General features: G+C 55.8%; 1 protein-coding gene across 2 annotated transcripts in view; it reads right to left on the reverse strand.

The window, feature by feature from the left end:
* LOC110512591 overlaps positions 1–17,381 on the reverse strand; it is a 41,783-nt gene that overhangs the window by 13,623 nt on the left and 10,779 nt on the right. Inside the window, exons 6-11 of one of the 2 annotated variants that reach the window (XM_036973500.1) lie at positions 8,800–10,313; positions 8,145–8,766; positions 6,205–6,352; positions 5,594–5,739; positions 4,750–4,941; positions 4,331–4,416 (exon numbers count right to left, since the gene is read on the reverse strand). In XM_036973500.1, the coding sequence (XP_036829395.1) occupies positions 4,331–4,416; positions 4,750–4,941; positions 5,594–5,739; positions 6,205–6,352; positions 8,145–8,766; positions 8,800–10,313 (2,708 nt within the window). Of the gene's footprint in view, positions 1–4,330; positions 4,417–4,749; positions 4,942–5,593; positions 5,740–6,204; positions 6,353–8,144; positions 10,314–17,381 lie in introns of both variants that reach the window. The other variant, XM_036973499.1, reaches the window with a different exon arrangement.

The following is a 17,381-nucleotide window of genomic DNA, read 5'->3' on the forward strand; positions in this document are numbered from 1 at the left end:
CATTAGAATACACTAAACTCCCCCCAGTTATATCCCCGGGCGGGCGGTTTAAATGAGACACCATTAGAATACACTAGACTCCCCACAGTTATATCCCCGGGGCGGGCGGTTTAAATGAGACACCATTAGAATACACTAAACTCCCCCCAGTTATATCCCCGGGGCGGGCGGTTTAAATGAGACACCATTAGAATACACTAGACTCCCCCCAGTTATATCCCCGGGGCGGGCGGTTTAAATGAGACACCATTAGAATACACTAGACTCCCCCCAGTTATATCCCCGGGCGGGCGGTTTAAATGAGACACCATTAGAATACACTAAACTCCCCCCAGTTATATCCCCGGGGCGGGCGGTTTAAATGAGACACCATTAGAATACACTAAACTCCCCCCAGTTATATCCCCGGGGCGGGCGGTTTAAATGAGACACCATTAGAATACACTAGACTCCCCACAGTTATATCCCCGGGGCGGGCGGTTTAAATGAGACACCATTAGAATACACTAAACTCCCCCCAGTTATATCCCCGGGGCGGGCGGTTTAAATGAGACACCATTAGAATACACTAGACTCCCCCCAGTTATATCCCCGGGGCGGGCGGTTTAAATGAGACACCATTAGAATACACTAGACTCCCCCCAGTTATATCCCCGGGCGGGCGGTTTAAATGAGACACCATTAGAATACACTAGACTCCCCCCAGTTATATCCCCGGGGCGGGCGGTTTAAATGAGACACCATTAGAATACACTAAACTCCCCCCAGTTATATCCCCGGGCGGGCGGTTTAAATGAGACACCATTAGAATACACTAAACTCCCCCCAGTTATATCCCCGGGGCGGGCGGTTTAAATGAGACACCATTAGAATACACTAAACTCCCCCCAGTTATATCCCCGGGGCGGGCGGTTTAAATGAGACACCATTAGAATACACTAGACTCCCCACAGTTATATCCCCGGGGCGGGCGGTTTAAATGAGACACCATTAGAATACACTAAACTCCCCCCAGTTATATCCCCGGGGCGGGCGGTTTAAATGAGACACCATTAGAATACACTAGACTCCCCACAGTTATATCCCCGGGGCGGGCGGTTTAAATGAGAGACCATTAGAATACACTAAACTCCCCCCAGTTATATCCCCGGGGCGGGCGGTTTAAATGAGACACCATTAGAATACACTAAACTCCCCCCAGTTATATCCCCGGGGCGGGCGGTTTAAATGAGACAACATTAGAATACACTAGACCCCCCCCCCCAGTTATATCCCCGGGGCGGGCGGTTTAAATGAGACACCATTAGAATACACTAAACTCCCCCCAGTTATATCCCCGGGGCGGGCGGTTTAAATGAGACACCATTAGAATACACTAAACTCCCCCCAGTTATATCCCCGGGGCGGGCGGTTTAAATGAGACACCATTAGAATACACTAAACTCCCCCCAGTTATATCCCCGGGGCGGGCGGTTTAAATGAGACACCATTAGAATACACTAAACTCCCCCCAGTTATATCCCCGGGCGGGCGGTTTAAATGAGACACCATTAGAATACACTAAACTCCCCCCAGTTATATCCCCGGGGCGGGCGGTTTAAATGAGACACCATTAGAATACACTAAACTCCCCCCAGTTATATCCCCGGGGCGGGCGGTTTAAATGAGACACCATTAGAATACACTAGACTCCCCACAGTTATATCCCCGGGGCGGGCGGTTTAAATGAGACACCATTAGAATACACTAAACTCCCCCCAGTTATATCCCCGGGGCGGGCGGTTTAAATGAGACACCATTAGAATACACTAGACTCCCCACAGTTATATCCCCGGGGCGGGCGGTTTAAATGAGAGACCATTAGAATACACTAAACTCCCCCCAGTTATATCCCCGGGGCGGGCGGTTTAAATGAGACACCATTAGAATACACTTAACTCCCCCCAGTTATATCCCCGGGGCGGGCGGTTTAAATGAGACAACATTAGAATACACTAGACTCCCCACAGTTATATCCCCGGGGCGGGCGGTTTAAATGAGAGACCATTAGAATACACTAAACTCCCCCCAGTTATATCCCCGGGGCGGGCGGTTTAAATGAGACACCATTAGAATACACTAAACTCCCCCCAGTTATATCCCCGGGGCGGGCGGTTTAAATGAGACAACATTAGAATACACTAGACCCCCCCCCCCAGTTATATCCCCGGGGCGGGCGGTTTAAATGAGACACCATTAGAATACACTAAACTCCCCCCAGTTATATCCCCGGGGCGGGCGGTTTAAATGAGACACCATTAGAATACACTAAACTCCCCCCAGTTATATCCCCGGGGCGGGCGGTTTAAATGAGACAACATTAGAATACACTAGACCCCCCCCCCCAGTTATATCCCCGGGGCGGGCGGTTTAAATGAGACACCATTAGAATACACTAAACTCCCCCCAGTTATATCCCCGGGGCGGGCGGTTTAAATGAGACACCATTAGAATACACTAAACTCCCCCCAGTTATATCCCCGGGGCGGGCGGTTTAAATGAGACACCATTAGAATACACTAAACTCCCCCCAGTTATATCCCCGGGGCGGGCGGTTTAAATGAGACAACATTAGAATACACTAGACCCCCCCCCCCCAGTTATATCCCCGGGGCGGGCGGTTTAAATGAGACACCATTAGAATACACTAAACTCCCCCCAGTTATATCCCCGGGGCGGGCGGTTTAAATGAGACACCATTAGAATACACTAAACTCCCCCCAGTTATATCCCCGGGGCGGGCGGTTTAAATGAGAGAGAGAACAAAGCATTCAAATAAAAATAATAATAAGATGACAGAAAAGAAGCTGAGATGCTGACAGATATTAGCAGGTTAGGGTCTCAGATTCACAGTGTGTTTTCTATATTAGCAGGTTAGGGTCTCAGATTCACAGTGTGTTTTCTATATTAACAGGTTAGGGTCTCAGATTCACAGTGTGTTTTCTATATTAGCAGGTTAGGGTCTCAGATTCACAGTGTGTTTTCTATATTAACAGGTTAGGGTCTCAGATTCACAGTGTGTTTTCTATATTAGCAGGTTAGGGTCTCAGATTCACAGTGTGTTTTCTATATTAGCAGGTTAGGGTCTCAGATTCACAGTGTGTTTTCTATATTAGCAGGTTAGGGTCTCAGATTCACAGTGTGTTTTCTATATTAGCAGGTTAGGGTCTCAGATTCACAGTGTGTTTTCTATATTAACAGGTTAGGGTCTCAGATTCACAGTGTGTTTTCTATATTAGCAGGTTAGGGTCTCAGATTCACAGTGTGTTTTCTATATTAGCAGGTTAGGGTCTGGTCTCAGATTTACAGTGTGTTTTCTATATTAGCAGGTTAGGGTCTCAGATTCACAGTGTGTTTTCTATATTAGCAGGTCAGGGTCTCAGATTCACAGTGTATTTTCTATATTAGCAGGTTAGGGTCTCAGATTCACAGTGTGTTTTCTATATTAGCAGGTTAGGGTCTCAGATTCACAGTGTGTTTTCTATATTAGCAGGTTAGGGTCTCAGATTCACAGTGTGTTTTCCATATTAGCAGGTTAGGGTCTCAGATTCACAGTGTGTTTTCTATATTAGCAGGTTAGGGTCTCAGATTCACAGTGTGTTTTCTATATTAGCAGGTTAGGGTCTCAGATTCACAGTGTGTTTTCTATATTAACAGGTTAGGGTCTCAGATTCACAGTGTGTTTTCTATATTAGCAGGTTAGGGTCTCAGATTCACAGTGTGTTTTCTATATTAACAGGTTAGGGTCTCAGATTCACAGTGTGTTTTCTATATTAGCAGGTTAGGGTCTCAGATTCACAGTGTGTTTTCTATATTAGCAGGTTAGGGTCTGGGTCTCAGATTCACAGTGTGTTTTCTATATTAGCAGGTTAGGGTCTCAGATTCACAGTGTGTTTTCTATATTAGCAGGTTAGGGTCTCAGATTCACAGTGTGTTTTCTATATTAGCAGGTTAGGGTCTCTGATTCACAGTGTGTTTTCTATATTAGCAGGTTAGGGTATCAGATTCACAGTGTGTTTTCTATATTAGCAGGTTAGGGTCTCAGATTCACAGTGTGTTTTCTATATTAACAGGTTAGGGTCTCAGATTCACAGTGTGTTTTCTATATTAGCAGGTTAGGGTCTCAGATTCACAGTGTGTTTTCTATATTAGCAGGTTAGGGTCTCAGATTCACAGTGTGTTTTCTATATTAACAGGTTAGGGTCTCAGATTCACAGTGTGTTTTCTATATTAACAGGTTAGGGTCTCAGATTCACAGTGTGTTTTCTATATTAGCAGGTTAGGGTCTTACTTGGAGATGATAATCTCGTGGAGGATTTCTCCAAAGGTTTTCTGTTCCTCTCCATTCACCTGGTCACATCCTTCTACTGGGATAATCTACACAGAGAGAGAGAGAGAAAGACTGGAATGATCTACACAGAGAGAGAGAGACACTGGAATGATCTACACAGAGAGAGAGAGAGAGACACAGAGAGAGACACAGAGAGACAGTGAGAGAGACACACACACACACAGAGAGGGAGAGAGAGAGACACAGAAAGACAGCGAGAGAGACACAGAGAGAGAGAGAGAGACACTGGAATGATCTACACAGAGAGAGAGACACAGAAAGACAGCGAGAGAGACACAGAGAGAGAGAGAGAGAGAGACAGAGACAGACAGCGAGAGAGAGAGACCGGAATGATCTCCACAGATGGGTTCCTCTCCTACCTTGAGAGCGACAGCGTCTCCAGAGGTGTTGGTGGTACTGAAGACCTCTCCGAAGGTCCCCTCTCCGATCTTCCTACACAGCTTCATCCTGGCTGCCGGGAGACAGTCCTGGAAGCCCAGAGGTCCTGTCTGGTTACACTCCAAAAACACCTTCTGGTCATCAGACAGCTCTCCGTCTAACGAATACACACTCTACAGAGAACACACACACACACACATTAGATACACACTCTACAGAGAACACACACACACACACATTAGATACACACTCTACAGAGAACACACACACACATTAGATACACACTCTACAGAGAACCCACACACACACACACATTAGATACACACTCTACAGAGAACACACACACACACACACGATACACACTCTACAGAGAAGACACACATTAGATACACACTCTACAGAGAAGACACACATTAGATACACACTCTACAGAGAAGACACACACACACACACACATTAGATACACACTCTACAGAGAAGACACACACACACACATTAGATACACACTCTACAGAGAACACACACACATTAGATACACACTCTACAGAGAATACACACACACACACACATTAGATACACACTCTACAGAGAACACACACAATACACACTCTACAGAGAAGACACACATTAGATACACACTCTACAGAGAAGACACACACGATACACACTCTACAGAGAACACACACATTAGATACTCTACAGAGAACACACACACACACACACACACACATTAGATACACACTCTACAGAGAAGACACACACACATTAGATACACACTCTACAGAGAAGACAGAGTACAAGTGTATATTTAATATGCGTGTGTACCAGAGGAGTGCTCCCCTGTATCGTTGAGCGGAGGTTTGGTGGGCGGGGCGTGGAGAACAGTTTTTGACTGACATCACCTAGCTCCGCCTCTAGCTCCGCCTCAGGAGAGGACAGCAGGTAGAGAGGCCTCTTCGGAGTCAGGAACGCTGAGGGGGGGACAAAAACAACAAGTAATTTAACACTGCAGTCATTAACACAATGACAGCTGTCACAGAGAGAGAGAGACCGAGAGACACGGACAGAGAGAGACAAGACACAGAGAGACACGGTCAGAGAGAGTAAGAGACAGAGAGACCGAGAGACAGAGAGAGGGAGAAACAGAGAGAGAGTAAGAGAGAGACAAAGACAGAGAGAGACAGACACAGAGAGAGTAAGAGACAGAGAGACCGAGAGAGGGAGAAACAGAGAGACAGAGGTACCTTTGGGGTCACTCACAGAGAGAGACACGGACAGAGAGAGAGTAAGAGACAGAGAGAGTAAGAGAGAGACAAAGACAGAGAGAGAGTAAGAGACAGAGAGAGGGAGAAACAGAGAGAGACAGAGAGAGAGAGAGAGGTACCTTTGGGGTCACTCACAGAGAGAGGGAGAAACAGAGACACAGAGAGATGTACCTTTGGTCTTCCTGTGTAGGGAGAGGGCAGCTTTGAGGCGACTCCAGGTGTGAGTCTCAGGAGTGAGGTTGACCAGCAGAGAGGACAGGTGGAGTCTGTTACCACGAACTGGAGTCCCCAATACCATACTGTCTGATAGAATGGGTACCTGGAACATCATAATATAATACTGTCTGATAGACTGGATACCTGGAACATCATAATATAATACTGTCTGATAGACTGGATACCTGGAACATCATAATATAATACTGTCTGATAGACTGGATACCTGGAACATCATAATATAATACTGTCTGATAGACTGGATACCTGGAACATCATAATATAATACTGTCTGATAGACTGGATACCTGGAACATCATAATATAATACTGTCTGATAGACTGGATACCTGGAACATCATAATATAATACTGTCTGATAGACTGGATACCTGGAACATCATAATATAATACTGTCTGATAGACTGGATACCTGGAACATCATAATATAATACTGTCTGATAGACTGGATACCTGGAACTTCATAATATAATACTGTCTGATAGACTGGATACCTGGAACATCATAATATAATACTGTCTGATAGACTGGATACCTGGAACATCATAATATAATACTGTCTGATAGACTGGATACCTGGAACATCATAATATAATACTGTCTGATAGACTGGATACCTGGAACATCATAATATAATACTGTCTGATAGACTGGATACCTGGAACATCATAATATAATACTGTCTGATAGACTGGATACCTGGAACTTCATAATATAATACTGTCTGATAGACTGGATACCTGGAACATCATAATATAATACTGTCTGATAGACTGGATACCTGGAACATCATAATATAATACTGTCTGATAGACTGGATACCTGGAACATCATAATATAATACTGTCTGATAGACTGGATACCTGGAACTTCATAATATAATACTGTCTGATAGACTGGATACCTGGAACTTCATAATATAATACTGTCTGATAGACTGGATACCTGGAACATCATAATATAATACTGTCTGATAGACTGGATACCTGGAACATCATAATATAATACTGTCTGATAGACTGGATACCTGGAACATCATAATATAATACTGTCTGATAGACTGGATACCTGGAACATCATAATATAATACTGTCTGATAGACTGGATACCTGGAACATCATAATATAATACTGTCTGATAGACTGGATACCTGGAACATCATAATATAATACTGTCTGATAGACTGGATACCTGGAACTTCATAATATAATACTGTCTGATAGACTGCATACCTGGAACATCATAATATAATACTGTCTGATAGACTGGATACTACCTATTGACCTTTTGGTGTGTGTGTGTGTGTGTGTGTGTGTGTGTGTGTGTGTGTGTGGATACCACCTCCTGACCTTTTGGTGTGTGTGTGTGGATACCACCTCCTGACCTTTTGGTGTGTGTGTGTGTGTGTGTGTGTGTGTGGATACCACCTACTGACCTTTTGGTGTGTGTGTGTGGATACCACCTACTGACCTTTTGGTGTGTGTGTGTGGATACCACCTACTGACCTTTTGGTGTGTGTGTGTGGATACCACCTACTGACCTTTTGGTGTGTGTGTGTGGATACCACCTACTGACCTTTTGGTGTGTGTGTGTGGATACCACCTACTGACCTTTTGGTGTGTGTGTGTGTGTGTGTGTGTGTGTGGATACCACCTACTGACCTTTTGGTGTGTGTGTGTGTGTGTGGATACCACCTACTGACCTTTTGGTGTGTGTGTGTGTGTGTGTGTGTGTGTGTGTGTGTGTGTGGATACCACCTACTGACCTTTTGGTGTGTGTGTGTGTGTGTGTGTGTGTGTGTGGATACCACCTACTAACCTTTTGGTGTGTGTGTGTGTGTGTGTGTGTGTGTGTGTGTGTGTGTGATACCACCTACCCCGTGTGTGTGTTGAGCAGACAGCAGTTCAGTAATGCTGCAGTCCCCAGCTCGGCCAGGGGGAGGTGCTGCTCTGCTGTTGGGAGCCCCGTCTCTTCTTCCCCAGCGACTAACACTCACACCACTCACACACACCTTCCTACTGGTGGCGGGCCGCTCCCGAGACACGCTCCTCCGCCTACGCTCTATAGGAGCTCCTCCCACCTTCCTTCTGTGGGGGTTTTCCTTGGGAACGTGCTCTTTAGGGAAGAGACTGTCCCTGGGAACGTGCTCTTTAGGGACGAGACTGTCCCTGGGAACGTGCTCTTTAGGGACGAGACTGTCCCTGGGAACGTGCTCTTTAGGGACGAGACTGTCCCTGGGAACGTGCTCTTTAGGGACGAGACTGTCCCTGGGAACGTGCTCTTTAGGGACGAGACTGTCCCTGGGAACGTGCTCTTTAGGGACGAGACTGTCCCTGGGAACGTGCTCTTTAGGGACGAGACTGTCCCTGGGAACGTGCTCTTTAGGGACGAGACTGTCCCTGGGAACGTGCTCTTTAGGGACGAGACTGTCCCTGGGAACATGGTCTTTAGGGACGAGACTGTCCCTGGGAACGTGCTCTTTAGGGACGAGACTGTCCCTGGGAACGTGCTCTTTAGGGACGAGACTGTCCCTGGGAACGTGCTCTGAACGTGCGTGGTCACCTGCCGTACTGCTGTCCGACCGTGGGTTGTGGTCACTGGGCAACAGGCTGGTCTCTCTGTGGGGTCGAGTTACGGTCAGGCTGGTCTCTCTGTGGGGTCGGGTTTCGGTCAGGCTGGTCTCTCTGTGGGGTTGAGTTACGGTCAGGCTGGTCTCTCTGTGTGGTCGGGTTTCGGTCAGGCTGGTCTCTCTGTGTGGTCGGGTTTCGGTCAGGCTGGTCTCTCTGTGTGGTCGGGTTTCGGTCAGGCTGGTCTCTCTGTGTGGTCGGGTTTCGGTCAGGCTGGTCTCTCTATGGGGTCGAGTTACGGTCAGGCTGGTCTCTCTGTGTGGTCGGGTTTCGGTCAGGCTGGTGTGTGGTCGGGTTTCGGTCAGGCTGGTCTCTCTGTGGGGTCGGGTTTCGGTCAGGCTGGTCTCTCTGTGGGGTCGAGTTACGGTCAGGCTGGTCTCTCTGTGGGGTCGAGTTACGGTCAGCCTCCCCAGCTGTACCTCACAGTGTGTGGTCAGTCTCTGCTCCACCCTGACAGGTTCCTCACTGGTCCGGCTGACAGACACGATACGGCCCAGAGACTGACCGCTGTCGTTGACCGCACGGTCTACAGACTGCCCTTCAGTCACTGACCCTGTGTGGTCTCTAGAGGGATCCCTGATCACCGAGTGGTCGATGGACTGACCCCTGGTCGCCGAGCGCACGTGGTCAACAGACCGCCCGTTGTCATGTGACCGTGTCTGGTCGACGCAGGGTGAACATGTGGTGTCGCCGTGCAGTTTGTACACTCTCTCTAGCCGTACGGCACAGCACCGTGTCAGACACCTCTCCTTCACGACCTCGGCCAGCCAATCCTGTCCCACCGTCGCTGACACAAAATGGCTGCCGTCCTCAGTTTCCTCCCCGGCCCTGCCTGGGTCAGTCTGCTCACAGGCAACCGCGGAGAACAGCTCCGGGCTCGGCTGCTCACCGACGCCATCTTGGATCGCCGAGCCTCCATTCCGGCTCCCGTTACTCCTCAGGCTGGTTGATCCACGGGGAGTCGGCTCTTCACGGTTTCCTACCTCTGGTTGTCCCACTGCCTGGCCCAGGGACGACAGCTGGCGCAGCTCTGTGAGAGAGAGGGGGTCCTCTGGAATATCGAGCTCCTCCTGGGTGGTGCTCAGAGAGATGATGTCACTGGCGGAGGGAGAGATGGGTGGACGGAGGAAGGAGGGAGGAGGAGGGAGGGAACGTGAGCTGGGGGTGGAGGAGAAGAGAGGTTTCCTGTGGCAGGGTCGCTCGGGCGACACGTTCAGAGAGATATCTCGCAGGAAACCTTTACTGTTGGTTGCTCCGCTGTTACCCAGGTCGGCCAATGAGCTGTCAGCGTTGGCCAGGGCCCGGCGGCGCCCCTGTTTGGCACGGCGAGGGAAGGAACGCTGGACCACTCCCCCTTCTTCTCTTCCACCCTGGACGAAGTCATCAGAGGAGTTGAGGCTGAGCTGGGCTAGCAGGACCTGGGAAGACAAGAGAGACACACACAGAGAGAGACAGAGACACACACACAGAGAGAGACAGAGACACACACACAGAGAGAGACAGAGACACACAGAGAGAGAGACAGACACACACACAGAGAGAGACAGAGACACACACAGAGAGAGAGAGACACACAGAGAGAGAGACACACACAGAGAGAGAGACAGAGACACACACACACAGAGAGAGACACACACACAGAGAGAGAGACAGAGACACACACACAGAGAGAGAGACAGAGACACATACAGAGAGAGACACACACAGAGAGAGAGACAGAGACACACACACACAGAGAGAGACACACACACAGAGAGAGAGAGAGACACACACACAGAGAGAGAGACAGAGACACACACACAGAGAGAGACAGAGACACACACACAGAGAGAGACAGAGACACACACACAGAGAGAGACAGAGACACACACAGAGAGAGACAGAGACACACACACAGAGAGAGACAGAGACACACACACAGAGAGAGACAGAGACACACACACAGAGAGAGACAGAGACACACACACAGAGAGAGACAGAGACACACAGAGAGAGAGACAGAGACACACACAGAGAGAGACAGAGACAAAAACAGAGAGAGACACATACAGAGAGAGACAGACACACAGGGGTTAGGATGTCTCAGGGGACACGATGTAGCTCACAATTTATGACCAGAGCCACTATGGAGAAGGGATGGATCAGACGAACGGGGCCTCGGGGGGAGTGACGGTAGGATGGAGCGGGAGAACGGGGCCTGGGGGGAGTGACGGTAGGATGGAGCGGACCGGGAGAACGGGGCCTGGGGGGAGTGACGGTAGGATGGAGCGGATCGGGAGAACGGGGCCTGGGGGGAGTGAAGGTAGGATGGAGCGGATCGGGAGAACGGGGCCTCGGGGGGAGTGACGGTAGGATGGAGCGGAGCGGGAGAACGGGGCCTGGGGGGAGTGAAGGTAGGATGGAGCGGATCGGGAGAACGGGGCCTGGGGGGAGTGAAGGTAGGATGGAGCGGATCGGGAGAACGGGGCCTCGGGGGGAGTGACGGTAGGATGGATCGGGAGAACGGTGCATCGGGGGGAGTGACGGTAGGATGGATCGGGAGAACGGGGCCTCGGGGGGAGTGACGGTAGGATGGATCGGGAGAACGGGGCCTCGGGGGAGTGAAGGTAGGATGGAGCGGATCGGGAGAACGGGGCCTCGGGGGGAGTGACGGTAGGATGGAGCGGATCGGGAGAACGGGGCCTCGGGGGGAGTGACGGTAGGATGGATCGGGAAAACGGGACCTTGGGGGGAGTGACGGTAGGATGGATCGGGAGTACGGGGCCTGGGGGGAGTGACGGTAGGATGGATCGGGAGAACGGGGCCTCGGGGGGAGTGACGGGAGGATGGAGCGGGAGAACGGGGCCTCGGGGGGAGTGACGGTAGGATGGAGCGGATCGGGAGAACGGGGCCTCGGGGGGAGTGACGGTAGGATGGAGCGGGAGAACGGGGCCTCGGGGGGAGTGACGGGAGGATGGAGCGGGAGAACGGGGCCTCGGGGGGAGTGACGGGAGGATGGATCGGGAGAACGGGGCCTCGGGGGAGTGAAGGGTAGGATGGATCGGGAGAACGGGGCCTCGGGGGGAGTGACGGTAGGATGGATCGGGAGAACGGGGCCTCGGGGGAGTGAAGGTAGGATGGAGCGGATCGGGAGAACGGGGCCTCGGGGGGAGTGACGGTAGGATGGAGCGGATCGGGAGAACGGGGCCTCGGGGGGAGTGACGGTAGGATGGATCGGGAGAATGGGGGCCTCGGGGGAGTGACGGTAGGATGGAGCGGGAGAACGGGGCCTTGGGGGGAGTGACGGTAGGATGGATCGGGAGTACGGGGCCTGGGGGGAGTGACGGTAGGATGGAGCGGGAGAACGGGGCCTCGGGGGAGTGAAGGGTAGGATGGAGCGGGAGAACGGGGCCTCGGGGGGAGTGACGGTAGGATGGAGCGGGAGAACGGGGCCTCGGGGGGAGTGACGGTAGGATGGAGCGGATCGGGAGAACGGGGCCTCGGGGGAGTGACGGTAGGATGGATCGGGAGAACGGGGCCTCGGGGGGAGTGACGGGAGGATGGAGCGGATCGGGAGAGCGGGGCCTCGGGGGGAGTGACGGGAGGATGGAGCGGGAGAACGGGACCTCGGGGGGAGTGACGGTAGGATGGAGCGGATCGGGAGAACGGGGCCTCGGGGGGAGTGACGGTAGGATGGAGCGGATCGGGAGAACGGGGCCTCGGGGGGAGTGACGGTAGGATGGAGCGGATCGGGAGAACGGAGCCTCGGGGGAATGACGGTAGGATGGAGCGGGAGAACGGGGCCTCGGGGGAGTGAAGGGTAGGATGGAACGGGGCCTCGGGGGGAGTGACGGTAGGATGGATCGGGGGAACGGGGCCTCGGGGGGAGTGACGGTAGGATGGATCGGGAGAACGGGGCCTCGGGGGAGTGAAGGTAGGATGGAGCGGATCGGGAGAACGGGGCCTCGGGGGGAGTGACGGTAGGATGGAGCGGATCGGGAGAACGGGGCCTCGGGGGGAGTGACGGTAGGATGGATCGGGAGAATGGGGGCCTCGGGGGAGTGACGGTAGGATGGAGCGGGAGAACGGGGCCTTGGGGGGAGTGACGGTAGGATGGATCGGGAGTACGGGGCTTCGGGGGAGTGACGGTAGGATGGAGCGGGAGAACGGGGCCTCGGGGGAGTGAAGGGTAGGATGGAGCGGGAGAACGGGGCCTCGGGGGGAGTGACGGTAGGATGGAGCGGGAGAACGGGGCCTCGGGGGGAGTGACGGTAGGATGGAGCGGATCGGGAGAACGGGGCCTCGGGGGGAGTGACGGTAGGATGGATCGGGAGAACGGGGCCTCGGGGGGAGTGACGGGAGGATGGAGCGGATCGGGAGAACGGGGCCTCGGGGGGAGTGACGGGAGGATGGAGCGGGAGAACGGGGCCTCGGGGGGAGTGACGGGAGGATGGAGCGGGAGAACGGGGCCTCGGGGGGAGTGACGGGAGGATGGAGCGGATCGGGAGAACGGGGCCTCGGGGGGAGTGACGGTAGGATGGAGCGGATCGGGAGAACGGGGCCTCGGGGGGAGTGACGGTAGGATGGAGCGGATCGGGAGAACGGGGCCTCGGGGGAGTGACGGTAGGATGGAGCGGGAGAACGGGGCCTCGGGGGGAGTGAAGGGTAGGATGGAGCGGGAGAACGGGGCCTCGGGGGGAGTGACGGTAGGATGGATCGGGAGAACGGGGCCTCGGGGGAGTGACGGTAGGATGGATAGGGAGAACGGGGCCTCGAGTGGAGTGACGGTAGGATGGATCGGGAGAACGGGGCCTCGGGGGGAGTGACGGTAGGATGGATCGGGAGAACGGGGCCTCGGGGGGAGTGACGGTAGGATGGATCGGGAGAACGGGGCCTCGGGGGGAGTGACGGTAGGATGGAGCGGGAGAACGGGGCCTCGGGGGGAGTGACGGTAGGATGGAGCGGGAGAAAGGGGCCTCGGGGGGAGTGACGGTAGGATGGAGCGGGAGAACGGGGCCTCGGGGGGAGTGACGGTAGGATGGATCGGGAGAACGGGGCCTCGGGGGGAGTGACGGTAGGATGGAGCGGATCGGGAGAACGGGGCCTCGGGGGGAGTGACGGTAGGATGGAGCGGATCGGGAGAACGGGGCCTCGGGGGGAGTGACGGTAGGATGGAGCGGATCGGGAGAACGGGGCCTCGGGGGGAGTGACGGTAGGATGGAGCGGATCGGGAGAACGGGGCCTCGGGGGGAGTGACGGTAGGATGGAGCGGATCGGGAGAACGGGGCCTCGGGGGGAGTGACGGTAGGATGGAGCGGACCGGGAGAACGGGGCCTCGGGGAGAGTGACGGTAGGATGGAGCGGATCGGGAGAACGGGGCCTCGGGGGGAGTGACGGTAGGATGGAGCGGATCGGGAGAACGGGGCCTCGGGGGGAGTGACGGTAGGATGGAGCGGATCGGGAGAACGGGTCCTCGGGGGGAGTGACGGTAGAATGGAACGGGAGAACGGGGCCTCTGGGGGAGTGAAGGTAGGATGGAGCGGATCGGGAGAACGGGGCCTCGGGGGGAGTGAAGGTAGGATGGAGCGGATCGGGAGAACGGGGCCTCGGGGGGAGTGACGGTAGGATGGATCGGGAGAACGGGGCCTCGGGGGGAGTGACGGTAGGATGGATCGGGAGAACGGGGCCTCGGGGGAGTGAAGGTAGGATGGAGCGGATCGGGAGAACGGGGCCTCGGGGGGAGTGACGGTAGGATGGAGCGGATCGGGAGAACGGGGCCTCGGGGGGAGTGACGGTAGGATGGATCGGGAGAACGGGACCTCGGGGGGAGTGACGGTAGGATGGATCGGGAGTACGGGGCCTGGGGGGAGTGACGGTAGGATGGATCGGGAGAACGGGGCCTCGGGGGAGTGACGGTAGGATGGAGCGGGGGAACGGGGCCTCTGGGGAGTGAAGGGTAGGATGGAGCGGGAGAACGGGGCCTCGGGGGGAGTGACGGTAGGATGGATCGGAAGAACGGGGCCTCGGGGGGAGTGAAGGGTAGGATGGATCGGGAGAACGGGGCCTCGGGGGGAGTGACGGTAGGATGGATCGGGAGAACGGGGCCTCGGGGGGAGTGACGGTAGGATGGAGCGGATCGGGAGAACGGGGCCTCGGGGGGAGTGACGGGAGGATGGAGCGGGAGAACGGGGCCTCGGGGGGAGTGACGGGAGAACGGGGCCTCGGAGGGAGTGACGGGAGGATGGAGCGGGAGAACGGGACCTCGGGGGGAGTGACGGTAGGATGGAGCGGATCGGGAGAACGGGGCCTCGGGGGGAGTGACGGTAGGGGGGAGTGACGGTAGGATGGAGCGGATCGGGAGAACGGGGCCTCGGGGGGAGTGACGGTAGGATGGAGCGGATCGGGAGAACGGAGCCTCGGGGGAGTGACGGTAGGATGGAGCGGGAGAACGGGGCCTCGGGGGAGTGAAGGGTAGGATGGAGCGGGAGAACGGGGCCTCGGGGGGAGTGACGGTAGGATGGATCGGGGGAACGGGGCATCGGGGGGAGTGACGGTAGGATGGATCGGGAGAACGGGGCCTCGGGGGGAGTGACGGTAGGATGGATCGGGAGAACGGGGCCTCGGGGGAGTGAAGGTAGGATGGAGCGGATCGGGAGAACGGGGCCTCGGGGGGAGTGACGGTAGGATGGAGCGGATCGGGAGAACGGGGCCTCGGGGGGAGTGACGGTAGGATGGATCGGGAGAATGGGGGCCTCGGGGGAGTGACGGTAGGATGGAGCGGGAGAACGGGGCCTTGGGGGGAGTGACGGTAGGATGGATCGGGAGTACGGGGCTTCGGGGGAGTGACGGTAGGATGGAGCGGGAGAACGGGGCCTCGGGGGAGTGAAGGGTAGGATGGAGCGGGAGAACGGGGCCTCGGGGGGAGTGACGGTAGGATGGAGCGGGAGAACGGGGCCTCGGGGGGAGTGACGGTAGGATGGAGCGGATCGGGAGAACGGGGCCTCGGGGGAGTGACGGTAGGATGGATCGGGAGAACGGGGCCTCGGGGGGAGTGACGGGAGGATGGAGCGGATCGGGAGAACGGGGCCTCGGGGGGAGTGACGGGAGGATGGAGCGGGAGAACGGGGCCTCGGGGGGAGTGACGGGAGGATGGAGCGGATCGGGAGAACGGGGCCTCGGGGGGAGTGACGGTAGGATGGAGCGGATCGGGAGAACGGGGCCTCGGGGGGAGTGACGGTAGGATGGAGCAGATCGGGAGAACGGGGCCTCGGGGGAGTGACGGTAGGATGGAGCGGGAGAACGGGGCCTCGGGGGAGTGAAGGGTAGGATGGAGCGGGAGAACGGGGCCTCGGGGGGAGTGACGGTAGGATGGATCGGGAGAACGGGGCCTCGGGGGAGTGACGGTAGGATGGATAGGGAGAACGGGGCCTCGGGGGGAGTGACGGTAGGATGGATCGGGAGAACGGGGCCTCGGGGGGAGTGACGGTAGGATGGATCGGGAGAACGGGGCCTCGGGGGGAGTGACGGTAGGATGGATCGGGAGAACGGGGCCTCGGGGGGAGTGACGGTAGGATGGAGCGGGAGAACGGGGCCTCGGGGGGAGTGACGGTAGGATGGAGCGGGAGAAAGGGGCCTCGGGGGGAGTGACGGTAGGATGGAGCGGGAGAACGGGGCCTCGGGGGGAGTGACGGTAGGATGGATCGGGAGAACGGGGCCTCGGGGGGAGTGACGGTAGGATGGAGCGGATCGGGAGAACGGGGCCTCGGGGGGAGTGACGGTAGGATGGAGCGGATCGGGAGAACGGGGCCTCGGGGGGAGTGACGGTAGGATGGAGCGGATCGGGAGAACGGGGCCTCGGGGGGAGTGACGGTAGGATGGAGCGGACCGGGAGAACGGGGCCTCGGGGAGAGTGACGGTAGGATGGAGCGGATCGGGAGAACGGGGCCTCGGGGGGAGTGACGGTAGGATGGAGCGGATCGGGAGAACGGGGCCTCGGGGGGAGTGACGGTAGGATGGAGCGGATCGGGAGAACGGGGCCTCGGGGGGAGTGACGGTAGGATGGAACGGATCGGGAGAACGGGGCCTCGGGGGGAGTGACGGTAGAATGGAACGGGAGAACGGGGCCTCTGGGGGAGTGACGGTAGGATGGAGCGGGAGAACGGGGCCTCGGGGGGAGTGACGGTAGGATGAAGCGGATCGGGAGAACGGGGCATCGGGGGGAGTGACGGTAGGATGGAGCGGATCGGGAGAACGGGGCATCGGGGGGAGTGACGGTAGGATGGATCGGGAGAACGGGGCCTCGGGGGGAGTGACGGTAGGATGGATCGGGAGAACGGGGCCTCGGGGGAGTGAAGGTAGGATGGAGCGGATCGGGAGAACGGGGCCTCGGGGGGTGTGACGGTAGGATGGATCGGGAGAACGGGGCCTCGGGGGAGTGACGGTAGGATGGAGAGGGAGAACGGGGCCTTGGGGGGAGTGACGGTAGGATGGATCGGGAGAACGGGGCC

Source organism: Oncorhynchus mykiss, unplaced genomic scaffold (assembly GCF_013265735.2).
Source record: "Oncorhynchus mykiss isolate Arlee unplaced genomic scaffold, USDA_OmykA_1.1 un_scaffold_259, whole genome shotgun sequence".
In the NCBI taxonomy this organism is placed as follows: Eukaryota; Metazoa; Chordata; class Actinopteri; order Salmoniformes; family Salmonidae; genus Oncorhynchus; species Oncorhynchus mykiss.